Source organism: Panicum virgatum, chromosome 5N (genome assembly GCF_016808335.1).
Source record: "Panicum virgatum strain AP13 chromosome 5N, P.virgatum_v5, whole genome shotgun sequence".
Classification (NCBI taxonomy): domain Eukaryota; kingdom Viridiplantae; phylum Streptophyta; class Magnoliopsida; order Poales; family Poaceae; genus Panicum; species Panicum virgatum.
Genome location: NC_053149.1, coordinates 1,638,719 through 1,663,323, shown reverse-complemented (window position 1 = coordinate 1,663,323; position 24,605 = coordinate 1,638,719). Strand labels below are relative to the sequence as shown.

General features: G+C 49.2%; 1 protein-coding gene across 1 annotated transcript; it reads left to right on the top strand.

Moving 5' to 3' along the window:
- Window positions 1-3,165: 3,165 nt before the first annotated feature.
- On the top strand, window positions 3,166-4,079 carry LOC120676165. Its single transcript, XM_039957388.1, has 2 exons — window positions 3,166-3,276; window positions 3,309-4,079. Exon 2 carries the CDS (start codon window positions 3,354-3,356, stop codon window positions 3,627-3,629), a length of 276 nt encoding a protein of 91 aa, XP_039813322.1. The 5' UTR covers window positions 3,166-3,276; window positions 3,309-3,353; the 3' UTR covers window positions 3,630-4,079.
- Window positions 4,080-24,605: the final 20,526 nt, after the last annotated feature.

The following is a 24,605-nucleotide window of genomic DNA, read 5'->3' as shown; positions in this document are numbered from 1 at the left end:
AGACAGCATCCAAAGAGAAGCCAGCCGGCCAGCCATCTCCTCGTCGCCACCGGCGATGCGCATGTACAGGGCCAGCTGTTGTGATCAGCCATGGCGCGCGCCAGCATGAACAGAGCAAAGCTGTTCTCGGAAAGGAGGCCGCCTCCGTCGCAACACACCGCACCGTCCAGGCGTGCGCGTATGCCTGGACGGGATGGTGTCCACCGGCGTCACGCGGGTGGTAGAGGCACCGTCGGCGACGCCTGGCGGTGGTGGCCGCGGCCGCGGCAGCGCCCCGCGCAAAAACCCCTTTGGGGGCGAAGGGGAGGCTGTCGGGCGTCGGCTGGAAGATGCAGAGCTTTCTCGTTAGCGACGGGACGGTCCATGGGGGCTAGCTTCTCGTTAACCAGTGGGACAACCTCATCGGATCCTTTCTCCTCCAGACTACTGAGCTTTGATACTGATCCCTAGCACGACCTCTTGTTTCCATTGGACGAAACGAATTGATTGGGGGCTGATTGAGCATTGGTATTTGGTCATTCTAGAAGTAGTCGACATCTGAAATGAAATAACCGAACAGGAGTTACAGGCTGATGTGAATTTTGCTCGGTCGCATGATTTTTTTTTACATCTTTGCATTGAGAAGCTGAATGCTGAAATGCAAACGAGAGTCAATGTTCAGTTGAAATCTCAGGAAATTGGGAAGGCAAACAATCAAAAGGAACATGAACTAAAGGAATATCAGATGGGCATGAACATTCACTAAAATTTTCTGCCAAGGTACTGAACGACAAGCGGCGCTTTAGCTGCGAACTTTGCCAAGTAGAAGGTCTATGCAACACTTCTATTGAAGAATATGCAGACAGATGTTTCCTCCAACACTTCGTATCTACAAGCTGCTAATTACACTGAATTCAGTAACTTTCATACTGTAGATTCAGAATAAGGCACAAAGATCCATCATCGCTCTCATTGCATAGCCGGTGGTTTGATTTGGTTTGTACTGAAAAATAGAAGTGTTTGATGCTGCAGTGCAATGCATAGCCAATCTGAAGTCTGAACTCAGAAGTTATGAACAAGCAGAACACTCTGCCTCCGCTGCAATCCCTGTATCAGACTGTCGCCCTTTGATCCATCGTCCACTAGACGCGGCGGGGAGGCAGGCGGGTGCCAGTGAAGGCAGGGACGCGGTGCGAGCCAGCGGCCGCGCGCGTCTGCCCACCGGCGGGGCATCGCCTTGCCTGGGCGGCTGGGCCCACGGACGCCTTGCCAAGACCAGATCGGGCGAGCTTCTCCGCAAAGAAGCGGCGGCGCCGTCTCGTGCGTCCTCAACCAGCGGACGCTCGCCACCGATCCCGAGCACCGCGACCGCGCTCCCAACGTCCGGCCTGCTATCCTTCTTCAGCGCCCTGCCTGAGCTAGACGAGACCGACGAGACGAGGACGGACTCAGTCAATCCATTGACCGCGATCTGGACCGCAAGTTCTCCATCCAATGGCTGACAGAGATCAAAGGGGTGGACGGTATTTGAAATACCGTCCACCCCTGGCCTGGGTTTCAGGCGCCGTCCGCCCCTGATGGCCGCGAGGACGCCGATCCCGCTGCACACCATGGCTCGCCGGAGCGCCGCCGCGTCCCCGGCGTTGATTGATCTCATCCCTTTCCTCCCGCAAGGACAGAATAGTGTTCAGAACTAAAATTGCGGCATAAGGAGATGGGCTCCACCGACTCAGCTGCATCCGCGCGACCACAGAAGCCAGCCGGCCGGCCGGCCATCTGCTCGTCGCCCCCGGCGCTGCGCGTGTGCATCAGCGCAGAGGCCAGGCATGGTGGTAGTGCCGTCGCCGTGGAAGAAGAGCACAAGCTGATACTGCCTGCCTGTTAATACGCCAAGTATACGTCCAGTTGTCTGCGAGACGCAACGATGGCCCCCGGCGGCGTTCGCCTGGGCTCCGGTTGGCAGCTGCCTAGCTCCTCCTTTTGTTCCGCCGTGGACGACTGACGCAACGCAACCGATTGGTTGGACGGCCGGCAGATTTGATTCGATGCGCTCTGCGTGAGCGTGCGGACCGCCGCCGCCGGTAGGGTACCAGTTGTAGCCAGCACCCCTTTCGGCTGCAGCCTTTTGGCAAGGCGGCTGCCCTGCTGCCGATGAGATCTTTGTTCTTTGCTACGACGACTAGAACCGATTTCTTTCGGCCAACTTGTTTTTCTGCTGACGATCGAATTCCCTACCTTTCTGGACGGTGTATGTGTAAAAAGCGCATAAAAGTACCAGTGAGCACTGAGCGCTGCATTTTTTTTTGTAGCAAGTGCTGGTTTCTTTCTTTTATTCAGTGCTTAATTAGCTGCATTAGCATCACTGTCCTGTCTGCAATGTTACCTGCTCCACATCAGTAGAAGGCTAGAAGCGATTTGGTTGAGATGTTAACGTCCACTGACCACTAGGCCATCACACACCCCGGTCGGTGACAGCTCGCGTGCTAGCACTTGGCATCTCGCATCGGCCACGCCACCTGACTGAGACAGCCAGTAGTCTGAACCGCCCCAGATGACGCCTGCAGACTGTTGGCTGGGCCACGATGCAACACCTGCATGCGGCCGAACACGCCAGCACCGGCTGTGGCCACTCGCCTAGCTTTCAGGTAGCCGCCGCCCCGCGGGCACGCTATGCTGGCCGCTCCTGGATCCATCAAACGCCGCGCGCCGGCCGGCCGGAGCGACGGACGGGCGCCGCTGCTGCAGGGGGCCGTCGCGTCACGTGAACGACGTGACCCCCGCAACGCCCGGAGCCGTGCGCCACCCCCATCGCCACAGGCCCACGCCCCACCCAAAAGCGCACCTGTTTCCGTGCACTTTTTTCCGCGGTCAACCTGCCGAAAGACATGCGGCCGGCCACGGCCATGCCTTCCGCTGCGTTGACATGCATGCGGGTGCCGATGAATCGCCATTCGCCAACTGCCACCGGCGAGGCCGGGCCGGGCACGGGCGCGCGCCGTCCGCCGTCCACCTGGGACCCTGCTCCGCGCTGCGTTAACGCGACCGCCGGCCACTTGCCATCCAGGTACACGCGCGCGTCGCTTTATCGCGCGTCCTCGGACAGCCAGCCACACTGACTGCTTGCTCTGCAGGTCGGTTTGCTGCTGCTAGCTAGCCGCCTGGTTGCATTTCTCGTGAACGCCCGAGAGCGCTCGCGACCCTGGGATATTTCCAGCAGCGCGGCGCTATAAAAGGCTGCACCAGCTGCTCCATTTCCCGAGCTAAGCTAGCGATCTCGAGCCGGAGATCTCTCCCAGATCGACACCGTCGATCCCACCAGGAGACGAAGCTCGTAGTCGTAGAGACCCAAGCGAGGAAACACATCCACGGAGACGATGGAGACGATGGCGGCGAACGGCGGGCGGGAGGCGGCGGCGAGGACGGCGTACGGGAAGAGGGACGGCCAGCAGCCCGCCGGCGTGGGGTGCGGGCAGTGCTTCCAGATGCCGCTGCACTACCCGAGGTACAGCCGGGAGGACTACGAGGCCATGCCCGAGTGGCAGCTCGACCGCCTCCTCTCCGAGTACGGCCTGCCCGCCACCGGCACCATCCACCAGAAGCGCAGCTTCGCCATGGGCGCCTTCCTCTGGGGCGCCGGCGGCAACCTCTGATGACTGATGATCGATCTAGCTTGATCCACCTGCTGGCTGTGCCAGCAGTTCGCCTACACCAATATAGTTTCCGATCCTGATCTTGATCGATCAGTGGCGTCACGTATGTATCCAGATCGAGAGATCGTCCATCTAACTTACTAGCTTCCTTCCTTCCACTATGCATATTGTTACCGTGCGAGCGTGTATGCACGTTAATTGTCTAGTACAGTAGTATCTAAGCTAGCTAGTTTTGTGCTCAGTTCTTGTATCTTTATTTGGTGAGGATTCATCAGGTCTTGTATCTAGGCGACTTAGCACTACCGGCGCATCATCATCCCGTTGTTACCGTACTAATATTTAGCCTAGATATAGTATACATTAGAGAGAGTCATTCACAGATCTCGTGTACTACGTGTTTCCTTGTAAAATAATGTGCCGGTTTAATTTAAAATATATGTGTTGATGATATTTGGCTGCTACACACACACACACACACATACACACACACACATACTCCTTCTCGTTTTGGTTTTTCTAAATTCATAAACTTTGCTAGCTATGCATGTAGATATAAACATATATGTATATGCATAGAAAAAAAAGTTATGTACCTAAAATGACTAATAATTGATGGAAGGAGTATATATGCGGTATGTGTTCGGAAAGGTGTGCTTTCATGCTCATCTCATGCTTGATATTAGGTGATCGGTGAGAAAGGCATGCAGGTCATGTTAACGTTGAGCCTATACATGCTTCCCATGGTCATGCGTACCTTCAAGGCGTGTAAACGCAGCAGGAGTTGATCAATAAATCTATCTTTCCCGATTACTATAATAAAATGAACGAACTGAATGTGATTTACTATTTATAATAGTATGTGGTTCTCTTCAAAAATCTAATTCTGTACCCTCCTTTTAGTGGGGCGATACCAATAACAAAATCTAATTTATTATTGCGTCATCTTCAACTAATAATATATTTGATTGATGATGATGCATGCATATGACAAACCTCACCATTTCATCTAGCGTTGCCTCAAAATTCTTACGCCATCATCTAGGGTTCATTCGTCAAAAATCTTTTTCTTTTGAAATTACATAATACAACTCAGAAACACGAACACCATCCCTGCCTCTATGATGAGTATCTTCGAAGACCGAGCCGGCAGATCATCGAGATTGACAGGCATCTCGCTGTCGACGGGAATGTCGCATACCACTGAAAGCACAACGTCGTTAAATCCAAAAAATTCGCTCCCAAGAGTTGAACCCGAAGCTGGAGTGCTACCGATGATCTCGAGGCGTCTAACCACTAGCATACATGCCCTTTCGCTTCTATTATCACTACTACAAAAAAAGGCAAAATTAGATCTGCGACACTGAAAGATGCACGGTTCAGAAGAATACCATCGAAAGATCCCTCCGTTCGGAAATTTACCACTCCGTCTAAAAGGAGCCCTAACGAAGGACAATTGGGCACGACTGGACGTTTTTACCCCTGATGCTGAACCCTATCTAGTCCATGGCCACACTTACCTGTTCAAAGCTTCAGAGTTGTGTGCGCCTCCCTTCACCACGGCCGGCCACGGCCCTCCGCCGGCCACCGCGCACCCCCGGCCAGCGCTCCCCGGGCCACCGGGCGCCACCGGCCACCGCGCTCCACCGTGGCCAGGCCACCACACCCCCATCCCCGCTCGAGGTGAGGAGGGGAATCGAACCCCCGCTCGGCCTTCCCTCCCTTTTCCCCCTCTCCCTGGGCGCCGACGAGCCCCGAAGGCCGCCGGCCAGGCACCGCCGCCCCTGCGCCCCCTCTGTTTTCCGGTAGCGAGAGGAGGAAGAAGGGGTAGTTTTGCCCCTAGGCCCCTGCACTTCCCCCTTTTAATTAAAGAGCCCCCCTCTCTCTATAGATCCCTTTTAAAAGAAACCCCCCTCCATTTTTAATTATTCCAAATCAACCCCTCCACTATATAAAACATTTACGAATAGGCCCCTGCCTATTTTCTAGAGTAAGCCAAATATTTTCAGAAATATTAATCAAGTCCTTCCACCCTCAAAACTAATTACAAATAGGCCCTCGGATCCTTATTTAGCCCCTAAACCCCTCTTCGACCTATCATTTCATGCGCCAAAAATCCTCCATTTGCCCCGAATCTTTACCACGCCATTTCTAATATAATTTTAGCCGTGCCATTATAAAACCACCCAAAAATATTACTCCTATCCCCATATCTTAATTTTTCCCGACCCGAGCTCAACGATAAAACCTTTATTTCTTTTTCTTTATTGTGTGCTTGTTTGTGTGCGCTGTAGATCACGGTGTGAACGAGGGAGAACCCGTCAATGAGCAGTACCGCGAGCAAGTGTGCGAGGACCAGTACCGCGACCCCGAACCCGAAGGACAATACCTCGATCAGGACTTCCCGGAAGGCTTTGTGAACGGCAAGTTCAATCCCATCCTTTGATGCATATTTTGTCCCAGTTTTATAAACACAACCTGTTGGCCTGTTTTACAAAATTGCATATGTTTTTACTACTGAAACATGGTTGGATAGCCACCCCTTGACTTGTTATAACCATTCCTTGACCACCTAGATTGATGTCTACATGCGATTCGTTCTATGTGGATGTTAATCACGCTAGAATTTCTTAGGACCTTAAACTTGTTCTACTACACATCAAATATTATTATTTATAAAGGAAAATGTGTGTGTGTATGTGTGTGGGTAGGAAAAAGGTGGATTTATGAAAAACAAATGAAAGTTGTGTATCGATGAGATGGATGGCATTTCTGTGTGAATTGCCAGAAGGTGTGCTTGTACCTTTGTGGTTGAGCAAGAAGGTTGGGAGATATCCAACTTGTCACAATTAAGGACCGAGTTGATGTGTCATCTTGCCTAACTCAACTATCGTGCAAACCACTCGACCGTTGTGTGTGGCAACGGCTTAGCATAAACCCCACTAGTTGGTCTGATAGCCATCAGGAGAGCTGAGAGCAACGGGTGATCAAGGAGAAGGGATAAGCTCTGTGTGACTTATGCCCCGGTTAAACCTCAGTGTTATATCAATGACCCCTTGGTGGATCCCGTGTTAAAATTAGCTTTCCGCAAATTAAACCATAGCCTTATCCTGTGCATGAACTCTGTTTATACCCCCTACGTGGGTGCGGTTGGACTTGCTGAGTACGTTTGTACTCACCCCTTGCTTAATTTTTATAGAGGAAGATTCAGACTTTAATTCCCGACGACGTTGAGTAGGGGTTCCGTTCTGCACCCAACCTTGCCTGTGGGTAGGGTCACCCGCAGTAAGCTTCGTATGACGCAAGACTCTGATGACCTTTTCGTAGTTAATATCATTGTTTGGGTTTTAGTTGTTATCCTTGCGATAGTGGCACTTCATTGCCCATTACCGCACAGAGTTGTATGGTGATGTATCATCTGATGTAATAAATATGTTATCAGCCCCTGGGACTGATATTTGTATCACAATTAAGTCACCTCTTGTGAGGAGACGCTTCAGGTGGTATCAGAGCCGTAAGTTGGCCGTAGGACGTGACCCCTAGGATCGAGACCCTTTTTTAAGCCTTTCCGCATTAGAACTTTCCTTACTTAACCCTTTTTCCACACAAACACTCACCACTGACTCTTGCCTGTTCCAGATGGCTGACAACAGATGGAGTAAAGGAATCTGCTTCGCAGAGCCTGGCCTCCCTAAGTTATTGCTACTCAGCCTGGAACGCATCGGAGTTGTGGACACAGCAGAGTACATCTATCGGGAGTACGACTCCTGGGGCACCCGTCGGTGTGACATAATGATCTTTGTGGGAAAGAGCACCCGCTATCCTGATGTGGAACCCTGGTTCATCTCCACCACTGGCTTTTGCTTCCCAGACACCTACCGAAAGGCCGCCCGAAAAGCCCTACGACGTCTGCATGTGGTTTACAAACATCATCTTCAGCGGACTCCTATGGGATTTTTCCTGCCTACTGAAGGAAGATGACGCTCATGGATTGCCCGGATGAGAGGACTTGGAAGGGAAGAAGAAGAACTAGAGGATACGGTCTCCCACCTATTCATCTACCTCACCGGCTTGGACCAACTCTACCGCGAACAGGCGGCACAACTGAAATACCAAATCCGCAGGGCAGAAAAAGCAATCCAAGAGATGGAGTCACAACGGATAAGAGCGTATAAGCCGAGAATTCCCTATCCACTCTTCAAACCCATTGGCAAACCTACGAGGCTCACAGAGGAGTAGGTGGATGGTTAGAAGAGGAACCCGAAGAAACCCATTGGGATAAGGGTACTCAGACCGAAGATGAGATGTTGGAGCAGTGTCTTCCACCAAAGAAGCGCCCTATCCAGATCAAGGAAGAATCCCCATGATAGGAGAGTAGTACACCTAGACTAGACTCTCTATCCTAATAATCATGTATCCATGGAAAATGTACCCCATTCTGTTGTAATAATAAGAACCATCTATCTCCTTTGTACCCAAGTATCTGTGCAAGGCTTCTTCACCCTATCTTTGTTTTCAGATGGCTGAGGAAAGATGGACCCAGGGCATTTGCCAAGCTGCCCCCGGCTTCCCCAGCCTTTTAATCAATGCCCTGGAGAGCCTTGGTGTTTCGGAACGCCCAAGGTACTACAGCAGGAAGTATGAGCACCATGGTACCCTCCGCTGCAGGGTGATCCTGGCCATCGTCAAAAGTGACTGCTACCCCGACATCGAGCCATGTCGAGTGACCACCACCGGGTTTAGGTACCAAGACACCTATCCCTTGGTCGTCAGGAAGGCACTCTGTTAGCTGTGCCGGATTTTCGAGGGACACCTCGCCCCCACACCAATGAGGATCTTTCCTCCGGCCATCAGAACCCCAGTTTGGGAGGCTCGCATGAGAAGCCTGGAGCGGCTCCGCCATGAGGAGGACCCTCTGTACCAAGTGGCTACTTACCTAGCCTTCTTGGATCAGCTCTTTGACGAGCAAGCCAGCATCCTGAGGGAGCAGACCCATCGGGCCGAGCAAGCAGAGCTCGCAGTAAGGATGCATCAAATCCGGGTGGCTCAAGCCAAGGCAAGAGCCGCAGCTGCGGTCAGTGGTGAGGCGGTTGCCCGGGAGAGCCTCAGGCCGGCCCGGGATCTGCGTATATAGGAATGGACCAGAAGTGGAACGCCAGTCCTGGCAATTGGAGAAACCCATGTCTTACTTGGGATGCCCATCATGGGATGGGGACCACTTTTGGGGACCCCACAAGCCCCACCCGAGAACCCTGAAAGGCCTACTGCCGCCGATGAAGGAGAAGCTGCTGAGCAACCCCTGGAACACGGAAACCCAGAGAACGGCGAGCAAGAACTGCTCATTCCCCTGGAGGCACACTCCATCCCAGAAGAAGGCTCGCCCCGCGAGTAGCATGTCCCAAAGCCACCCTAGAAAGAACCCACTCAGGCCAACGAGTCTGCCTAAACGCCAGTGGCTGTCAAGGGATGAAGCTGTGTGGTCCGAAGTTAGAGTTGTGCCCTCCTTCTTTTGGAGTTGTGTACCTGGACGTGTAGTATGCGTTTTGGCCTTACCCCAGTGTTGTACCCCCCTTGCAGTAATGAAGTTGTTTGTGCTTGTTGCTTGCTAGCCTGTGTGTTTGTTGTTAGTTGGTGTGCCTTCGGCAGCAGGTGGATTCTGCCTTTTCAAAAATACGAACTAAATAACTTAAACATCACTTAATCCTAATCCCAGTCTCACAAAGACTCTATCCAATCTACAGATGGCTTCCCGACACGGTTCAAGAGCCTCCCACAGTCGGGCCTCTGCAGCCCTTGGCGCAGAAGGACCGCAAAATGAGCACGGACAGGACCATCTCAGAGAACAGGAAGTGAACCAGAACGAAGGAGGGAACCAAGGAGAAGTGCCACTGCCACCACCTCCACCTGTTGGAGACCTGGCACAGGCGATAAACAATCTGACCCTCATACTGGAAGCCCTGGCCAATGCCCTCGTCAATAAGCGGCCACGAGAGCAGACCATGAATGACAAGCTGACAGCTTTCCTCAGAACCAAGCCACCCACCTTTGCCGGATCCAGCAATCCCTTAGAGGCAGATGACTGGCTGCGTGTGATCGAAAGGAAGCTCGAGCCATTCGAATGCCAAGACCGAGACAAAGTTCTTCTAGCAGCTCACCAACTCATCGGAACTGCCTTAGCTTGGTGGGAGAATTACTGTGCCGCTGCCGAAGATGCCACTACCATCACTTGGAACGAATTTGTGAAAGAGTTCCACCGCTACCATATCCTCGCAGCCACCATGAAGCGCAAGGCGGATGAGTTCTGCGTACTGCAGCAAGGGAGCATGTCTGTGGAAGAATACACCTACCAGTTCATGGAACTTGCCCGCTATGCACCGGAGGAAGTGGATAAGGATGAGAAGAAGCAAGACATGTTCAAGAAGGGATTAAGCCCAGAACTCTGAACCCTGCTTACCCCTCAGATGTACCTGGACTTCAATACTCTGATGAACATGGCCATTCTCACAGAAAGGGCCAAAGCTGAAGAAAGGAAAGAAAACAAGCGTAAGTTCCTGGAAAGCAAGGCCCGCCAGTAGAACCGCTTCCAGAAACCAAGAAGCTCCAGCTATACTGCACTAGGATCTCAGGCCCCAATGCAGTATAGGACCTAGTCCCAAGTGACAGGCCCCCATATCCCTAATACACAGTTCAGGAACCAGAACACCATGAAAGCCCCGCAAAGCAAAGCCAGCCAAGTCACCACTACCAACAACAATGTTAGGGCTTATTTCAACTGCCGTGAGATAGGGCAATACATTGCCAACTGCTCATATGCCAAAAACAAGCCTGCTGCATCAGCCTTCTCCAACTCGGTGAATGGGTCTAGACCGCCGGTGTCCGGAGCCAACCGTGTCCCCGTCGGCAACAACAGCAGCCAGCAGCCTTATGGACGAGCCCGCGTCAACCACATCAACGCACAGGAGGTTCAGGGTGCACAAGGAGTGGTACTTGGTGAGTTTCTAGTCAACTCAACTCTGGCAACAATATTATTTGATTCTGGAGCATCACACTCGTTCATATCGTCAAGCTTCGTGGATAAACATAAAATACCTACGGTACTACTAAAAATACCCCTATTAACCCGGATGCCTGGAGGTGACATTAAGTGTCAACTAGATTGTTTACGGGTAAGGATCAATTTAAGTGGGGTAGAATTCCTAGCAGACCTAGTAGTACTTAAGTCTAAGGGAATAGACGTGATCCTTGGAATGGACTGGTTAAACCTACACAATTGCCTCATAGGTTGTGCTGACAAGGTAGTACACCGTTCCAACTCAGATGGGATGCAAGTGACCTGCCATACTCGAGGAAGTGGACCAGACCCAATGGTTTTCAGTATGGATGGGAAATCCCTAGAAGGAGTTCCAGTTGTAAATGAGTACCCTGATGTTTTCCTGGAAGAACTCCCCGGAATGCCTCTTGACAGAGATATAGAGTTTGTCATTGAACTTATCACCGGAACCTCTCCTATTGCCAAGAGACCCTATAGGATGGCAGCCTCAGAACTAGCAAAGCTGAAGAAACAACTAGAGGAGTTACAACGAAGTGGTTTTATCAGGCCTAGTTCATCCCCGTGGGGAGCCCCAATCCTATTTGTCAAGAAGAAGGATGGGAGTATGAGATTGTGTATAGATTACCGTGCACTGAATGAGGTTACCATCAAGAATAAGTACTTTTTGATCAGCTAAAAAGAGCCAAGTACTTTTCTAAGATTGATTTGAGGTCAGGATATTATCAGCTCAAGATTAAGGAAAGTGACATTCCAAAAATAACTTTTGTCACCCATTATGGGCAATTTGAGTTTACTGTGATGTTTTTTGGACTCACTAATGCACCTGCTTATTTTATGAACCTCATGAACAAGGTTTTTATGGATGAGTTAGATAAATTTGTCGTAGTTTTTATCGACAACATACTTATTTACTCTAAAAGTGCTCATGAACATGAACAACACCTCAGAGTGGTTCTGGAAAAGCTAAGAGCACATAAGCTATATGCCAAATTCAGCAAGTGTGAATTTTGGCTTGAGAAAGTAGCCTTCCTTGGTCATATTTTGACCGCAGAAGGAGTAGCAGTTGACCCCGAGAAAGTTGAGGTAGTCTCCAACTGGCAGCAACCGACCAATGTTAGTGAAATCAGAAGCTTTCTTGGATTAGTTGGGTATTATCGGAGATTTATTGAAAGATTCTCCAAGATCGCCCGGCCCATGACAAAGTTACTTAAAAAGGAAAAGAAGTTTGTTTGGATAGAAACCTGTGAAAGGAGTTTCCAGAAATTGAAGAAAAGATTGACAACCGCCCCGGTACTCACCCTACCGGACATTCATCGGGATTTTGTCAGTTATTGCGATGCATCCCAACAAGGTTTAGGGTGTGTCCTTATGCAAGATGGGAAAGTTGTTGCATATGCTTCCCGCCAACTCAGGACTCATGAGCAGAATTACCCAACACATGATTTGGAGTTTGCAGTCGTAGTGCACGCCCTCAAGATTTGGAGGCACTACTTGATTGGAAACAAGTGTGAGATATACACGGATCATAAGAGCCTGAAAAAAATCTTCACCCAACCAGATCTAAATCTCAGACAGAGAAGATGGTTAGAACTGGTCAAGGATTATAATGTGGAAATTCACTACCACCCTGGTAAAACTAACATGGTAGCCGATGCCTTAAGCCGGAAATCGTATGGACCCAAGGATGCTCATCTGCAAGAGGAAATGGCACAATTGAATGTGCACATTGTCCCCCGAGGTTCCAGCCACCAGCTGAGTGTTCAACCTACCCTAGAGGACAGCATCAGAAAAGTCCAAGATTCGGACAAAGATTTAATGAAAATCCGCAAACATACCGGAGAGAACAAAGCACCGGATTTTCGAGTGGACGATAAGGGAACCCTGTGGTATAAAGATAGGATTTGTGTGCCCAAAGAAGGAGACTTCTGGCAAATGATCAGGGACGAGGCTCATAACTCGGCATATTCCATCCACCCAGGGTCCACCAAAATATATTTGGATTTAAAACAAAAGTATTGGTGGAATGGAATGAAGTCAGACATTGCCCAGTTCGTTGCTCATTGCGACACATATCACAGGATCAAGGCTGAGCATCAGAAGCCAGCAGGATTACTACAACTCCTACCTATCCCAGTCTAGAAATGAGATGAGATAGGAATGGATTTTGTGGTAGGATTGCCCAAGACCCAGAAAGGTTATGATTCTATTTGGGTAATAGTGGTCCGGCTCACCAAAGTCGCTCACTTCCTACCCGTACGAATGAATTATGGAGGAGAAAAACTAGCCCAGCTCTATGTGGATAATATAGTAAAGCTGCACGGTGTGCCTAGTAGAATTGTTTCAGATCGCGGGACCCAGTTCACCTCTGAGTTCTGGAAAAGTCTGCATAAGGCCATGGGGACCAAATTGGATTTTAGCTCGGCCTATCACCCACAGACTGATGGATAGACTGAGAGGGTGAACCAAATTATGGAGAATATGCTAAGGGTATGTGTCCTTACCTATGGTAAAAATTGGGAACAAAGTTTACCCTATACAAAACTCTCATACAACAACAGTTATCAGACAAGCTTGGGCATGTCGCCATTTGAAGCTCTTTATGGAAGAAAGTGTAGAACCCCTTTGATGTGGTCAAAAGCAGGAGAACATACTCTAACCAGACCAGCTCTTACAAAGGAGGCAGAAGAATGTGTGGCTGAGATTAGAGAGAAGTTAAAAGTAGCCCAATCACAGAAGAAGAGTTATGCAGACAAGCGAAGAACAGAATTATGTTTTGAGGTTGGAGATTTTGTATACCTTAAGGTCTCTCCGATTCGGGGGACTCGAAGGTTTTAAGTTCAAGGAAAATTAGCTCCTCGGTATATTGGACCATATCAAGTAGTGAAAAGAGTATTTCATGTGTCTCAGCTCAGAAAGTGCTTGAGGGTACCTGAAGAAGAAATAGTACCAGTGGAAACAATTGATCTGCAAAAAGATCTTCGGTATCAAGAAGTGCCTGTCAAAATCTTAGACACTGTCACAAAAAGGACAAGGAACTCAGAGGTACGGATTTGCAGAGTGCAATAGAGCAGACACCGAGTAGAAGAAGCTATGTGTGAACGCGAAGATGCTCTGAAGAAGGAGTTTCCCCATCTCTTTAGGAAGCAGCCGAATCTCGAGGACGAGATTCATTTTAAGTGGGGCAGTTTGTAACATCCCGAAAATTCGCCCAAATAAATCACCCGCTAAAAATATTATTTTCAAAACATTTTTCAACGCTGAGCTCAAATCACTCCAAAATTCTTTTCCGCCTGAGCTCCCAATCTCCCGATATCATATCCCGGCAATCTGCCGTCCCGACACCAGCACCAATCGCTGTCCCATCCCCTTTCCCTTTCTCTCGTTTCGCGTGCTCATCGCTGACCGGCCGAACGCCACAGCGCGCGCGTGGCCGACCGCCGCCGCGAATCCCGCCGACAGCTCTCTCTCTCTCTCTCTATTTTTCTTTTTCCCTTTTTCTTTTTTTCTTTTTTACCTTTTCTTTTTCCCCGCTTCCTTTCTTCCTTCTCCCTCCTCCTTCTCTCCCTGCCGCGCATGCGCTGCACGACGAGCAAGAGCTCGGCAGCGCCGAGCACCACCGGCCGGCCACCTCCAACCCCCCCACTTGCGCTGCCCTGCTCGCCGTCCATCACCTGCACCGCCGTACCCCCTTGCCGCCTCGACGCCCGCGCAGCACAGCACCGCCGGCCACGCCACGCCGAGCTCGGCATGCCATTAAAGCTTCGAGCACCACCGCCGGCCCCGCCGCCATTAAAGCTCGTCCTCGAGCTCGCCGGCCGCCACCACCGCGGCACACCCTCCCTCTCGCCTCGCCGGCCTATAAATACCCCTCGACCGCAGCTCGCCATCCCCACGAACCCCGGCCGCCACCGCCAGCCCCCTCCCCTGCGCAGCAGCACCGCCGCCGCGAGCTACCCTGCTCGCCCCCCGCCGGCCCTCGTGGCCAGACCTCCTCGCTGCCCCTCCGCTCGAGGTGAGGGCAAGGGTAGAACCCCCTCCACCTCCTCAAGCTCGTCTGTAGCCGCTAGCCCCCTCCCTCGCCTCGCAACGCCGCCGCCACGACCATCGCCGCCGCCCGCCGTGCACCACCGTGGCCAGGCCGCCACACCCCATCCCCGCTCGAGGTGAGGAGGGGAATCGACCCCCCCCCCCCTCGGCCTTCCCTCCCTTTTCCCCCTCTCCCCGGGCGCCGACGAGCCCCGAAGGCCGCCGGCCAGGCGCCGCCGCCCCTGTGCACCCCCTCCTCTATTTTCCGGTAGTGAGAGGAGGAAGAAGGGGTAGTTTTGCCCCTAGGCCCCTGCACTTCCCCCTTTTTATTAAAGAGCCCCCTCTCTCTATAGATCCCTTTTAAAAGAAACCCCCCTCCATCTTTAATTATTCCAAATCAACCACTCCACTATATAAAACATTTACGAATAGGCCCCTGCCTAATTTCTAGAGTAAGCCAAATATTTTCAGAAATATTAATCAAGTCCTTCCACCCTCAAAACTAATTACAAATAGGCCCTCGGATCCTTATTTAGCCCCTAAACCCCTCTTCGACCTATCATTTCATGCGCCAAAAATCCTCCGTTTCCCCCGAAACTTTACCACGCCATTTCTAATATAATTTCAGCCATGTCATTATAAAACCACTCAAAAATATTATTCCTATCCCCATATCTTAATTTTTTCCGACCCGAGCTCAACGATAAAACCTTTATTTCCTTTTCTTTATTGTGTGCTTGTTTGTGTGCGCTGTAGATCACGGTGTGAACGAGGGAGAACCCGTCAACGAGCAGTACCGCAAGCAAGTGTGCAAGGACCATTACCGCGACCCCAAACCCGAAGGACAGTATCTCGATCAGGACTTCCCGGAAGGCTTTGTGAACGGCAAGTTCAATCCCATCCTTTGATGCATATTTTGTCCCATTTTTATAAACACAACCTGTTGGCCTATTTTACAAAATTGCATATGTTTTTACTACCGAAACATGGTTGGATAGCCACCCCTTGACTTGTTATAACCATTCCTTGACCATCTAGATTGATGTCTACATGCGATTCGTTCTATGTGGATGTTAATCACGCTAGAATTGCTTAGGACCTTATACTTGTTCTACTACACATCAAATATTATTATTTATAAAGGAAAATGTGTGAGTGTGTGGGAAGCAAAAAGGTGGATTTATGGAAAACAAATGAAAGTTGTGTCTCGATGAGATGGATGGCATTTCTGTGTGAATTGCCAGAAGGTGTGCTTGTACCTTTATGATTGAGCAAGAAGTTTGGGAGATATCCATCTTGTCACAATTAAGGACCGAGTTGATGTGTCATCTTGCCTAACTCAACTATCGTGCAAACGACTCGACCGTTGTGTGTGGCAACGGCTTAGCATAAACCCCACTAATTGGTCTGATGGCCATCAGGAGAGCTGAGAGCAACAGGTGATCAAGGAGAAGGGATAAGCTCTGTGTGACTTATGCCCCAGTTAAACCTCAGTGTTATGTCAATGACCCCTTGGTGGATCCCGTGTTGGCTAGTCAGGTCTAGTTAAGGTGGGTAATGGCTTTGTTGGGATCTACACCGACACTAAGGTGATCGTGCTGTGGTACCCCACTTGTGGGTAAAGTTGCACACCTCTGCAGAGTTAAAATCTATTTGAATAGCCGTGCCCACGGTACTGGGCGAGTTACGGTTTGGTCACATAACTAGCATTTCGTCAGGGGATGGTTGGGATGGCGTGTGTTGTTTTGGAAAAGTGTCCGGCGGCTGTGATGTGTGCTACGGCGGATGAGGAGTCCGGTAGTAACTTTTAAAATCTTGGATCCTGTGTGGATCAACCCCACTGATTAGAAAAGAATTGTTTTAAAAACTTGTATCAAAATAAACCCTTGCATGTGTTAAAATTAGCTTTCTGCAAATTAAACCATAGTCTTATCCTTGATTTATCCTGTGCATGAACTCTGTTTATACCCCCTCCGTGGGTGCGGTTGGACTTGCTGAGTACGTTTGTACTCACCCCTTGCTTAATTTTTACAGAGGAAGATCCAAACTTTATTCCCGAAGACGTTGAGTAAGGGTTCTGTTCTGCACCCAACCTTGCCTGTGGATAGGGTCACCCGTAGGAAGCTTCGTATGACGCAAGACTCTGATGACCTCTTCGTAGTTAATATCATTGTTTGGGTTTTAGTTGTTATCCTCGCGATAGTGGTGCTTCATTGCCCATTACCGCGCAGAGTTGTACGGTGATGTATCATCTGATGTAATAAATGTGTTATCAGCCCCTGAGACTGATATTTGTATCACATTTAAGTCACCTCTTGTGAGGAGACGCTTCACCGGCGCCGGCCTGCTGGGAGAGGAGCAAGGGAGCCCGCGGCGCGCAGGGAGAGGAGCAGGCCGCCGCGCCACAGGTGAGAGAGCCGCGAGCAGGGAACCACCTACGGTGAAGAAGACTCTGCACAGGAAAATTGCTTCAAGTCGCCCCATGAAATTGGATGCCAACATTGGAATTCCTCTGTTAATTACCATGAAATTGGATGCCAATTGGAATTCTAATGTATGTTAACCATGAAATTGGAAGGGAGAGGAGGCGTCATGGCAGACAGGTCGATGGGCTCTTCATCGGCTGGTGGCAGGGACATGCTTCCCCTCGTGTTCTGTCCAAAGTGCAAGCTGCAGGTCATAGGAGGCATTGCTGACAATGCAAAGAATCGAGGAAAAGCATACTACATGTGCCCCAATTACAATGGAGTATGGAATTGTTGTTGCTTGCTGTGTGTTAGAGAGGCTGAACATGCTTCTTACTGGAGTCATCGTGCTGATCATGATGCCTTTTGTTGTGAGATATTTCCAGTGAGGGAAGGTGCCATTGTAGTAGTACTATGTAGGAGCTGATGGAATGATGTAATGTTGCAAGTACCGTGAATTGAACAATGCAATGAATTAAATTGAATTATATCTTATAAGTGCCTGTATGGAATGCCATGAATTAAATTGAACACTATCTTGCAAGCATCCCAAATGAGAGAACATCCATTACAGGTTCAGATAACATCCATGATAGTAGTAGAAATTAAACATCCATTACATGCTCAGATAACCATGGAGGTGTGTTCTCCATCACAGGTTGAAACATAAACCGATATTAACTAAGGAACTAGTTTCCTCTTGCTAGCCGGTGGAGTTGCAGCCAGTGCAGCTGATCTTTTCCTTGTCATTGGCCTAGGACTACCTGATGCATTAGCTGGTCCTTTTGGAGATGCTTCCATAGTAACTCCCTTCTTCTTCCTAAAATCATGCAAATCAGATTAAAGACTTGCAAATCAGACTGTAGTACAAAAGGAATAAATGCACTTGGAAGAAAATGGACTATACCTGCCCTTCTTTGGACTGGGCATTTTTTCAGAATTTGTTGCAGGTTCTGATTTTTTTCTTCTTTTTGGCCTGTTGTGACTTGTTCTTCTTATTAGGAGGCTGTTCTAGAAGGTCTTCATCAGGTTGGACCTGTGGATTTGTGCAACCTTTCTCAATATGCCCAAACTAGAAGCATCTTTTGCATTGATATGGTCCTCTCTTCCCAGGCTCTCCTTTGGCCTTAATCCTCTTCTTCTTTGGCCGTCCAGCACCCCGCACAGTATAGGTGGCTTCATATCAAAACTTGGGTTGACTGTAGGCCATTGTGACTTGTCACCCATAAGATTGACCTCAAACTGATACGCCAATTTGAACCTCTCAACTAAATAGTATTCATGAATATAGTCCTCAATTGGTACATTTTTAAGAGAGGTTATGTATGCTATGGCATGTGTACAGGGTTTTCCAGTTACCTCCCACTGTCCACATGAGCAAGAACGGCTCTCAAGGTCAACTGCATACCTTCAGGTCCAACCATTGTTACTCACTCCAGAAACTTCAGCTTTCATATAACCACTCTTAGTGATGTTGTAGTGACCATCTTTCACAACCAAGTAATTTTTTCACATGTATTTTCCATGGGCAGCCACCAAATTTACAAACTGCTCTGTACCTTTCTTTATCACTGTGCTTCAGCTGTGTCTCAAATTCATTTTTTATGCAGAACTGCCTAAAAGTCATGATGAAAGCATCTTTGTCAGCAAATGTGGATCCTTTTCTCTATCTTCGGATTGTCCCTATCATAGGTTGTGATAGGCACATAAGATGAAGCGACAAGGACCGCCTCATCACATGGCACGGCCTCAGGATCACGCTCTTGATAAAATTCCTCCACCCCATGACTTGGAGCCTTATCTTGTATTATCTCCTTTCCCTTATCTGTTGCCTTACCAGAAACCTTCTTGCCTTTCTTGAAGTATCTCCATTCCTCATCGGCACCAGCTGGCTCATCAGCGTCAGGATCGACACCCTCTATCATATAGTGTTCTGTTTCTTCCTCATCTACTCTAGTCGGACCAGCTACTATAAGTCCAAAAAGGGGGTCTTTTAGAAGCTCATTCATTAAACAACCATCATCGTTAATTGCAGTCTGTTCGTCCATCCCATTATCAGTAACCAATGCAAGTTGCCTTTCAGGAACATGCCCCTGAACTAGTTCTGTCTCATCCATGTGCTCCTGTCCAACAACTTTCATCTCAAACATCACTTTCCTACTACCTCTAAGCAAAGAAAGAAGCTCAGCATCATTGCATAACTTTACAGAGTCACTGCCTTCGCCCACATACCAGAACTCTACACCCTGATTATCATCCCACTGGTAGTAAGCTTGCACATCCCTCACCAATTCCACAATGGCATACTCCTCTGGATCAACCCACCAACCAATAGTGTTGCCTTTTTTGTACTCCCTCCTTCCATCTATCACACTAAAATATGCAGTCACTTTAATCTCTACTCTACAATCTCCCCAACCCTGAAAGAAACAGGGTCACTGAGTTAAGGTAGCCACTGATCTTCCACCAAAATTCGAGCAGCACATCTCCAAATTCGAGCAGCACCTCGTCCACCAAAATTGAAAGGCACCAAAATGCATAACAAGGCAAGGAACATTGGATTCGAATCTTACTAGTCAGTTGCCTCTGTAGCATCCATCTCACTGGAGACTCAGATCCACTGCAACTTGGGAGGACGGGCTGCTGGTGGAGCAGTGTGGTGCACCAGCGACAAGCACCACCAGCGGGACCGACCATGCAGCAGTAGCAGCCGGGATCGTCAGGCGGCGGGAGCAGGTGCAGCAGCAGCAGCCGGCAGGAGGGGCGGGAGTAGCAGCTGCCTCCGGCGGCGGCGGCACAGCACAAAGTGCGGCGCCGGGAGCAGCCAAGGGGATTGGAGGTATACTGGGTGGGTGGGGCAAACCAGTCTTTTCCCACTGCCTCCTAGATTAAAGGAATTCAAAAATTCTGAAAACCCTAACGGCAATAGACGGAGTGGTAAATTTCCGAACAGAGGGATCTTTCGGTGGTATTAAAGTGTACTGGAACGGTTCGATAGTATTCTTCTGAACCGTACATCTTTCAGTGTTGCGGATCCAATTTTGTAAAAAAAAACATTAACCGACCTTTTGAAAACCCCTTCGAGGCGGGCAGAAAATCTAACCGCCTCGGTTAATGGCATGCATTAACTGAGTTGGTCATTTCTTATTAACCAAGGCGGTAAAAAAACCACCTCTCAAAATCCATTAATCGAGGTGGTCACCATTAAAATGACTGCCCCGGTTAATACTCCTATTTTCGAAGGCGGACTCCTTATAAAGAACCGCCTCGATCAATAGAATGAGCCCAATAGAAACCCATATGAGCCTGTGGCGGACTTTCCGCTCTTAGGGGGCGGACCGGCCGCGAGATCGGACATCCGAACTTACACTGCAGAGGTTCGAACGTTCGATCTCGCGGACGGTTGAGAGGATCTGAAGATGCCTAGAGGGGGGGTGAATAGGCTAATCTTAAAAATTCAAACACCTTAAATAGGATTAGTACCAAATACCCAAAGTTTTGGTCCGGATACTCCGGACATTGTATCCGAAGTATCCGGATGAAAATCCGGACTCTCCGGGTCCCTGTGTAAATGTGCAACAAACTGAAATAAAGTGTATAGAAATTTAGATCGAATAAATTTGGGAGTACCAGGAGTTGCTTATAAGACTATTCAACTATATAAACTTCACCGGAAGCTTGTATTTAAGTAGATCGAGCTCAAACCCTAACAATGTAGTCTCACAAGCAAATATCGAGTAAAGCAAGTAAAGTAAAGACAAGAGACAGATAATTTGTTTCTCGAAGTTCACACCCAAAGGTGCTACATCTCCGTTGAGGAAGAGTTCAAGAGACGGTGCTCAAGAACCCCTATGCTCCTCACCCAAGGGCGAGACCAACGTTCAAGCACGAGGTCACTTACTATGGATTCCTCGGAGAGGAATGAAGCTTACAAACTTCTCATGGAGCTCACAAATCAGCTTGAGTACTCACGAGCACGCCTAGCCGTCTAGGAGCTCAAAGCCCCAAGAGTAAAAGACTTGAAATAACTGGCTTAACGAAGAACTAGTGCTCAAGGGTTGGAATGGATGCTCTAGAGCTCGAATCACTTCTCTTGCTAGTCTCTCACTTGAATCCCTCAAAGTAATCACTCAAGAATCAAAGGGGAGGGAGTAAGAGAGCTCTTCTAGGGTTTGAGAGTGTTCTGTTCGAAATAGAGGAAGAGTAAGTGAGTGAAGGGGTATGGAGGGGTATTTATACTCCACTCACTGAAAACTAGCCGTTGCTCAAGGGTTACCCGGATAGTCCGGGTAAAACCCCGGATACTCCGGACCAGGTGCCCGGACATTCCAGGCTGAAACCTGGACTCTCCGGGCTCAGCAGCATCCTTACTCAGGGGTATTTCTCAATGGAACTTTGAGTGATTTTTGTGGCTCACTGGGTTTGTTTGTGTTTCTTGAGCACTTGAACCAAGTCAAAACCTTCGAATCAAAGTCCCCCTTGATAGTACGACATTCCTATACTCAATTATAAAATATAATTCTAATTCTTGAGTTAATGTCCAACACTTCTTTTCATTTCTTTTTTGAGGGGCATACTTCATCATTTTGATTCACTCATCCAACAGTAGCTCCTGCACACATGCTAGATAACAATATTAAATGTGCATGTGTTTTGTCGTCAAACACCAAAACCCACTTAGGGCCTAGATATCTTTCAACGGTCCGCACCCTAAGGGCGGACGGTCCGCCATATATCTTTGGACCGAGGCGCTATAAATCCACACTCTTCCCGCCTGCCTCTCTCTCTCGCTCTCGCTCTCTCTCTCGCTCTCGCTCTCTCTCTCTCGCTCTCGCTCTCTCTCTCTCTCTCTCTCTCCCCTACGCAGGGCCGGATCTGGGGCGGACGCGGCGGTGGCAGCACGGCTCCCTCTCCTCGATCCGTGGCTGCGGCAGGGCGGCGGCGTGGGTTCAGCGGCTCGGTGGTGCGTATCTGGTGCAGGCGAGGCTCCCTCCTAGGTATGTGTTGGCAGTCCTTAGCCTAACATAATAAATCCGCAAGTGTACGGATACCGATGTAACTTTCACCTTGGAGTATTCCAGGGTATCGAATCCACGAGGAACGAGAAGTCTACTAGTAGTTACTCTTGTTTATCCAAGGGATATGACGGGAGTGAAGAGGTCCAGATAAAATAGGTAGAGGTGGTCTAATGTCGTCTTGCTAACTACTCCTATCAAGAATACTTGACTTGTACTCTAGTTGCTTCGGCGGCTGGAAGAGGAAGGACTTCAAAAAGGGATGAGAGGGGAGTCCAACGGCAACCTGCAACTACTGCTATGAAAACACCCGAATGTGATGGACTACGAAAGACGGACAGGGCTGTCACCACCTGCCGCCTACCACAACAGATCCGTGGGGTGGAACACAACCCAAGGTAACTATCAAGCCTAGGCACCATGCCTACACTATCAAGTCACTGACTTCTGCCTCACGTTAAGGCAAGAAGAAACCCCAAATGGATAGAACTTGCTACCCACGTAGACAAGGGATCCTACAACTAGAGAGACCAATTATTCAAGTACTAATAAAAGTAAAGAAGAGAAAGCAATATTACTGACGAAAGAAGAGGAAATTGCTCGAACCGGAGCTTCATTCCTTGGAGGCACAAAGTTGGAGAGGGGCCGACACTCCGGCTCCTCTCCGGACTCTCACCTCGCCTCTCTCCCTATTTTCTAAGATATGAGGAGTACTACGCTTCTCCTTAGACTTGCTTCAATTCTCCGTGCTTTGGAAGTGAGGTGAGGGCTGCTATTTATAGTGCTTTGGAGGTCGGTACTTGAGCCAATGCGTGGCTTGCACGCAGGTACATCAGTTGCTTAGCTTCCACACGAAGGATGAGCACGTGGCGTGAAAATCTCAGGCCGGCCGGCCTCCCTTAGGCCGGTCGACCTCTTGATCCACTGACTTTTGATCAAACGCCCAATATTCCTCATTGCAATGTCGGTTGGAGTAACCGCCAACTTGATTCAGTCCGATCGGCCGAAAAGTGAGGCCGGCCGGCCTAGGTGAGGCCGTCCGGCCTGGGATTTTCCCCCAGGCATCGGATCAACCGCCATTGTTTCATGGACAGTGTGGTGTAGCTCTTCCAAGGTGGTTTCCAGTGTGTTGGCCCTTATTCATGTGGAAGGTGGGCCATTCAATCCATGTGACAAGCTCATCCATCCCTCCACTTGTCTTAAGCTTCATCCAATGGTTGGCATTGGTTCCTCTTGTGTTTCTTTGCATGTAGGTGCAGGTCCAACCTTGGATGATTAGCCTAACATCGAACGGCCATTTCGGGAGCCCATTGGAGGGGCATATGAGGCCTTTCGGTCTTACTTTCACTTTTGGCTTGCCTCCAAGTGTTTGAGGGTCCATTGGTGAGTCCCCAAGGCTATGAGGAAGAGTGGAGGGTCATTTGTGGAGGTGCCAGGCCGGCCGGCCTAAGTCAGGCTGACTGGCCTGACAGGGCCGTGTCGATGATCTTCCCGGAGGCGTAATTTTTCCGTTCGGACTCCGAATTGGGTGATCCAAGTGTCCATTTTGATCATCTCGACGAGCTCTTCGATATAGTGCTGTCACATATGTGATTTGAGGAACTTTTGTACGATGTCCAAGTGTTATTTGTACCGAGACGTCTGAATGAACCTTCATTTGTATGGCCTCAACTGCTACTTCACCAATAATGGTATTTGTGCACCTTTTTACCTATATTCCTTGCAAAACATGGTGGGACACAAAATTCATGGAACTCATTAGTTTAAATAGAACTTTATATCAAAACTTCTTCAAGTTCCTTCATTAATGGTAATGGTTGGCGGCCAAAATGAGCGTATAATGGCCGTCAACAGTATACCCTCACCTCTCTCGTCTCTCATATTCTTCGCTCATCCTCTCTCCCTCGCAGATTCGGTGTTAATGATGGTGGCGGCGGATCCGGATAGGAGGCCCCCCACGGCGGCGGCATGAGCGGGAAGCGGCTAGCGCGAGTGGCGGCGGCGGCAGTCGATGGGCTCGACGGATTTTTTTTCTTTTTCTATTTGATTAACCGAGGCGAGCATGCATCTGCCTCGAAAATACTTCATTTACTGTGACATTTGCTTTGAGGCGGTTGGGATTGTCCGCCTCGAAAAATCTTTTTCAACCGCCCCGAAAAAAATTATTGTAGTAGTGTATATTATAATGGTTATTTGAACGATGCTATCATCTAGTCGTTCTTTAATATGGTGCAAGCTTGTAGTATCATACACTTATCGTCCGTTCAATATTCAAATGAGCTGCTGCGTACAGCGAGGGTATTAGATTCTAAAATATAGGAGCAAACAATCAAATTCTAACATTTTAGCTCGTTCCCGCAGGCGACATGTCATGGATATGTGGCAGCTACATGGCATGTCGATATTCCCCATGGGAGTGAAT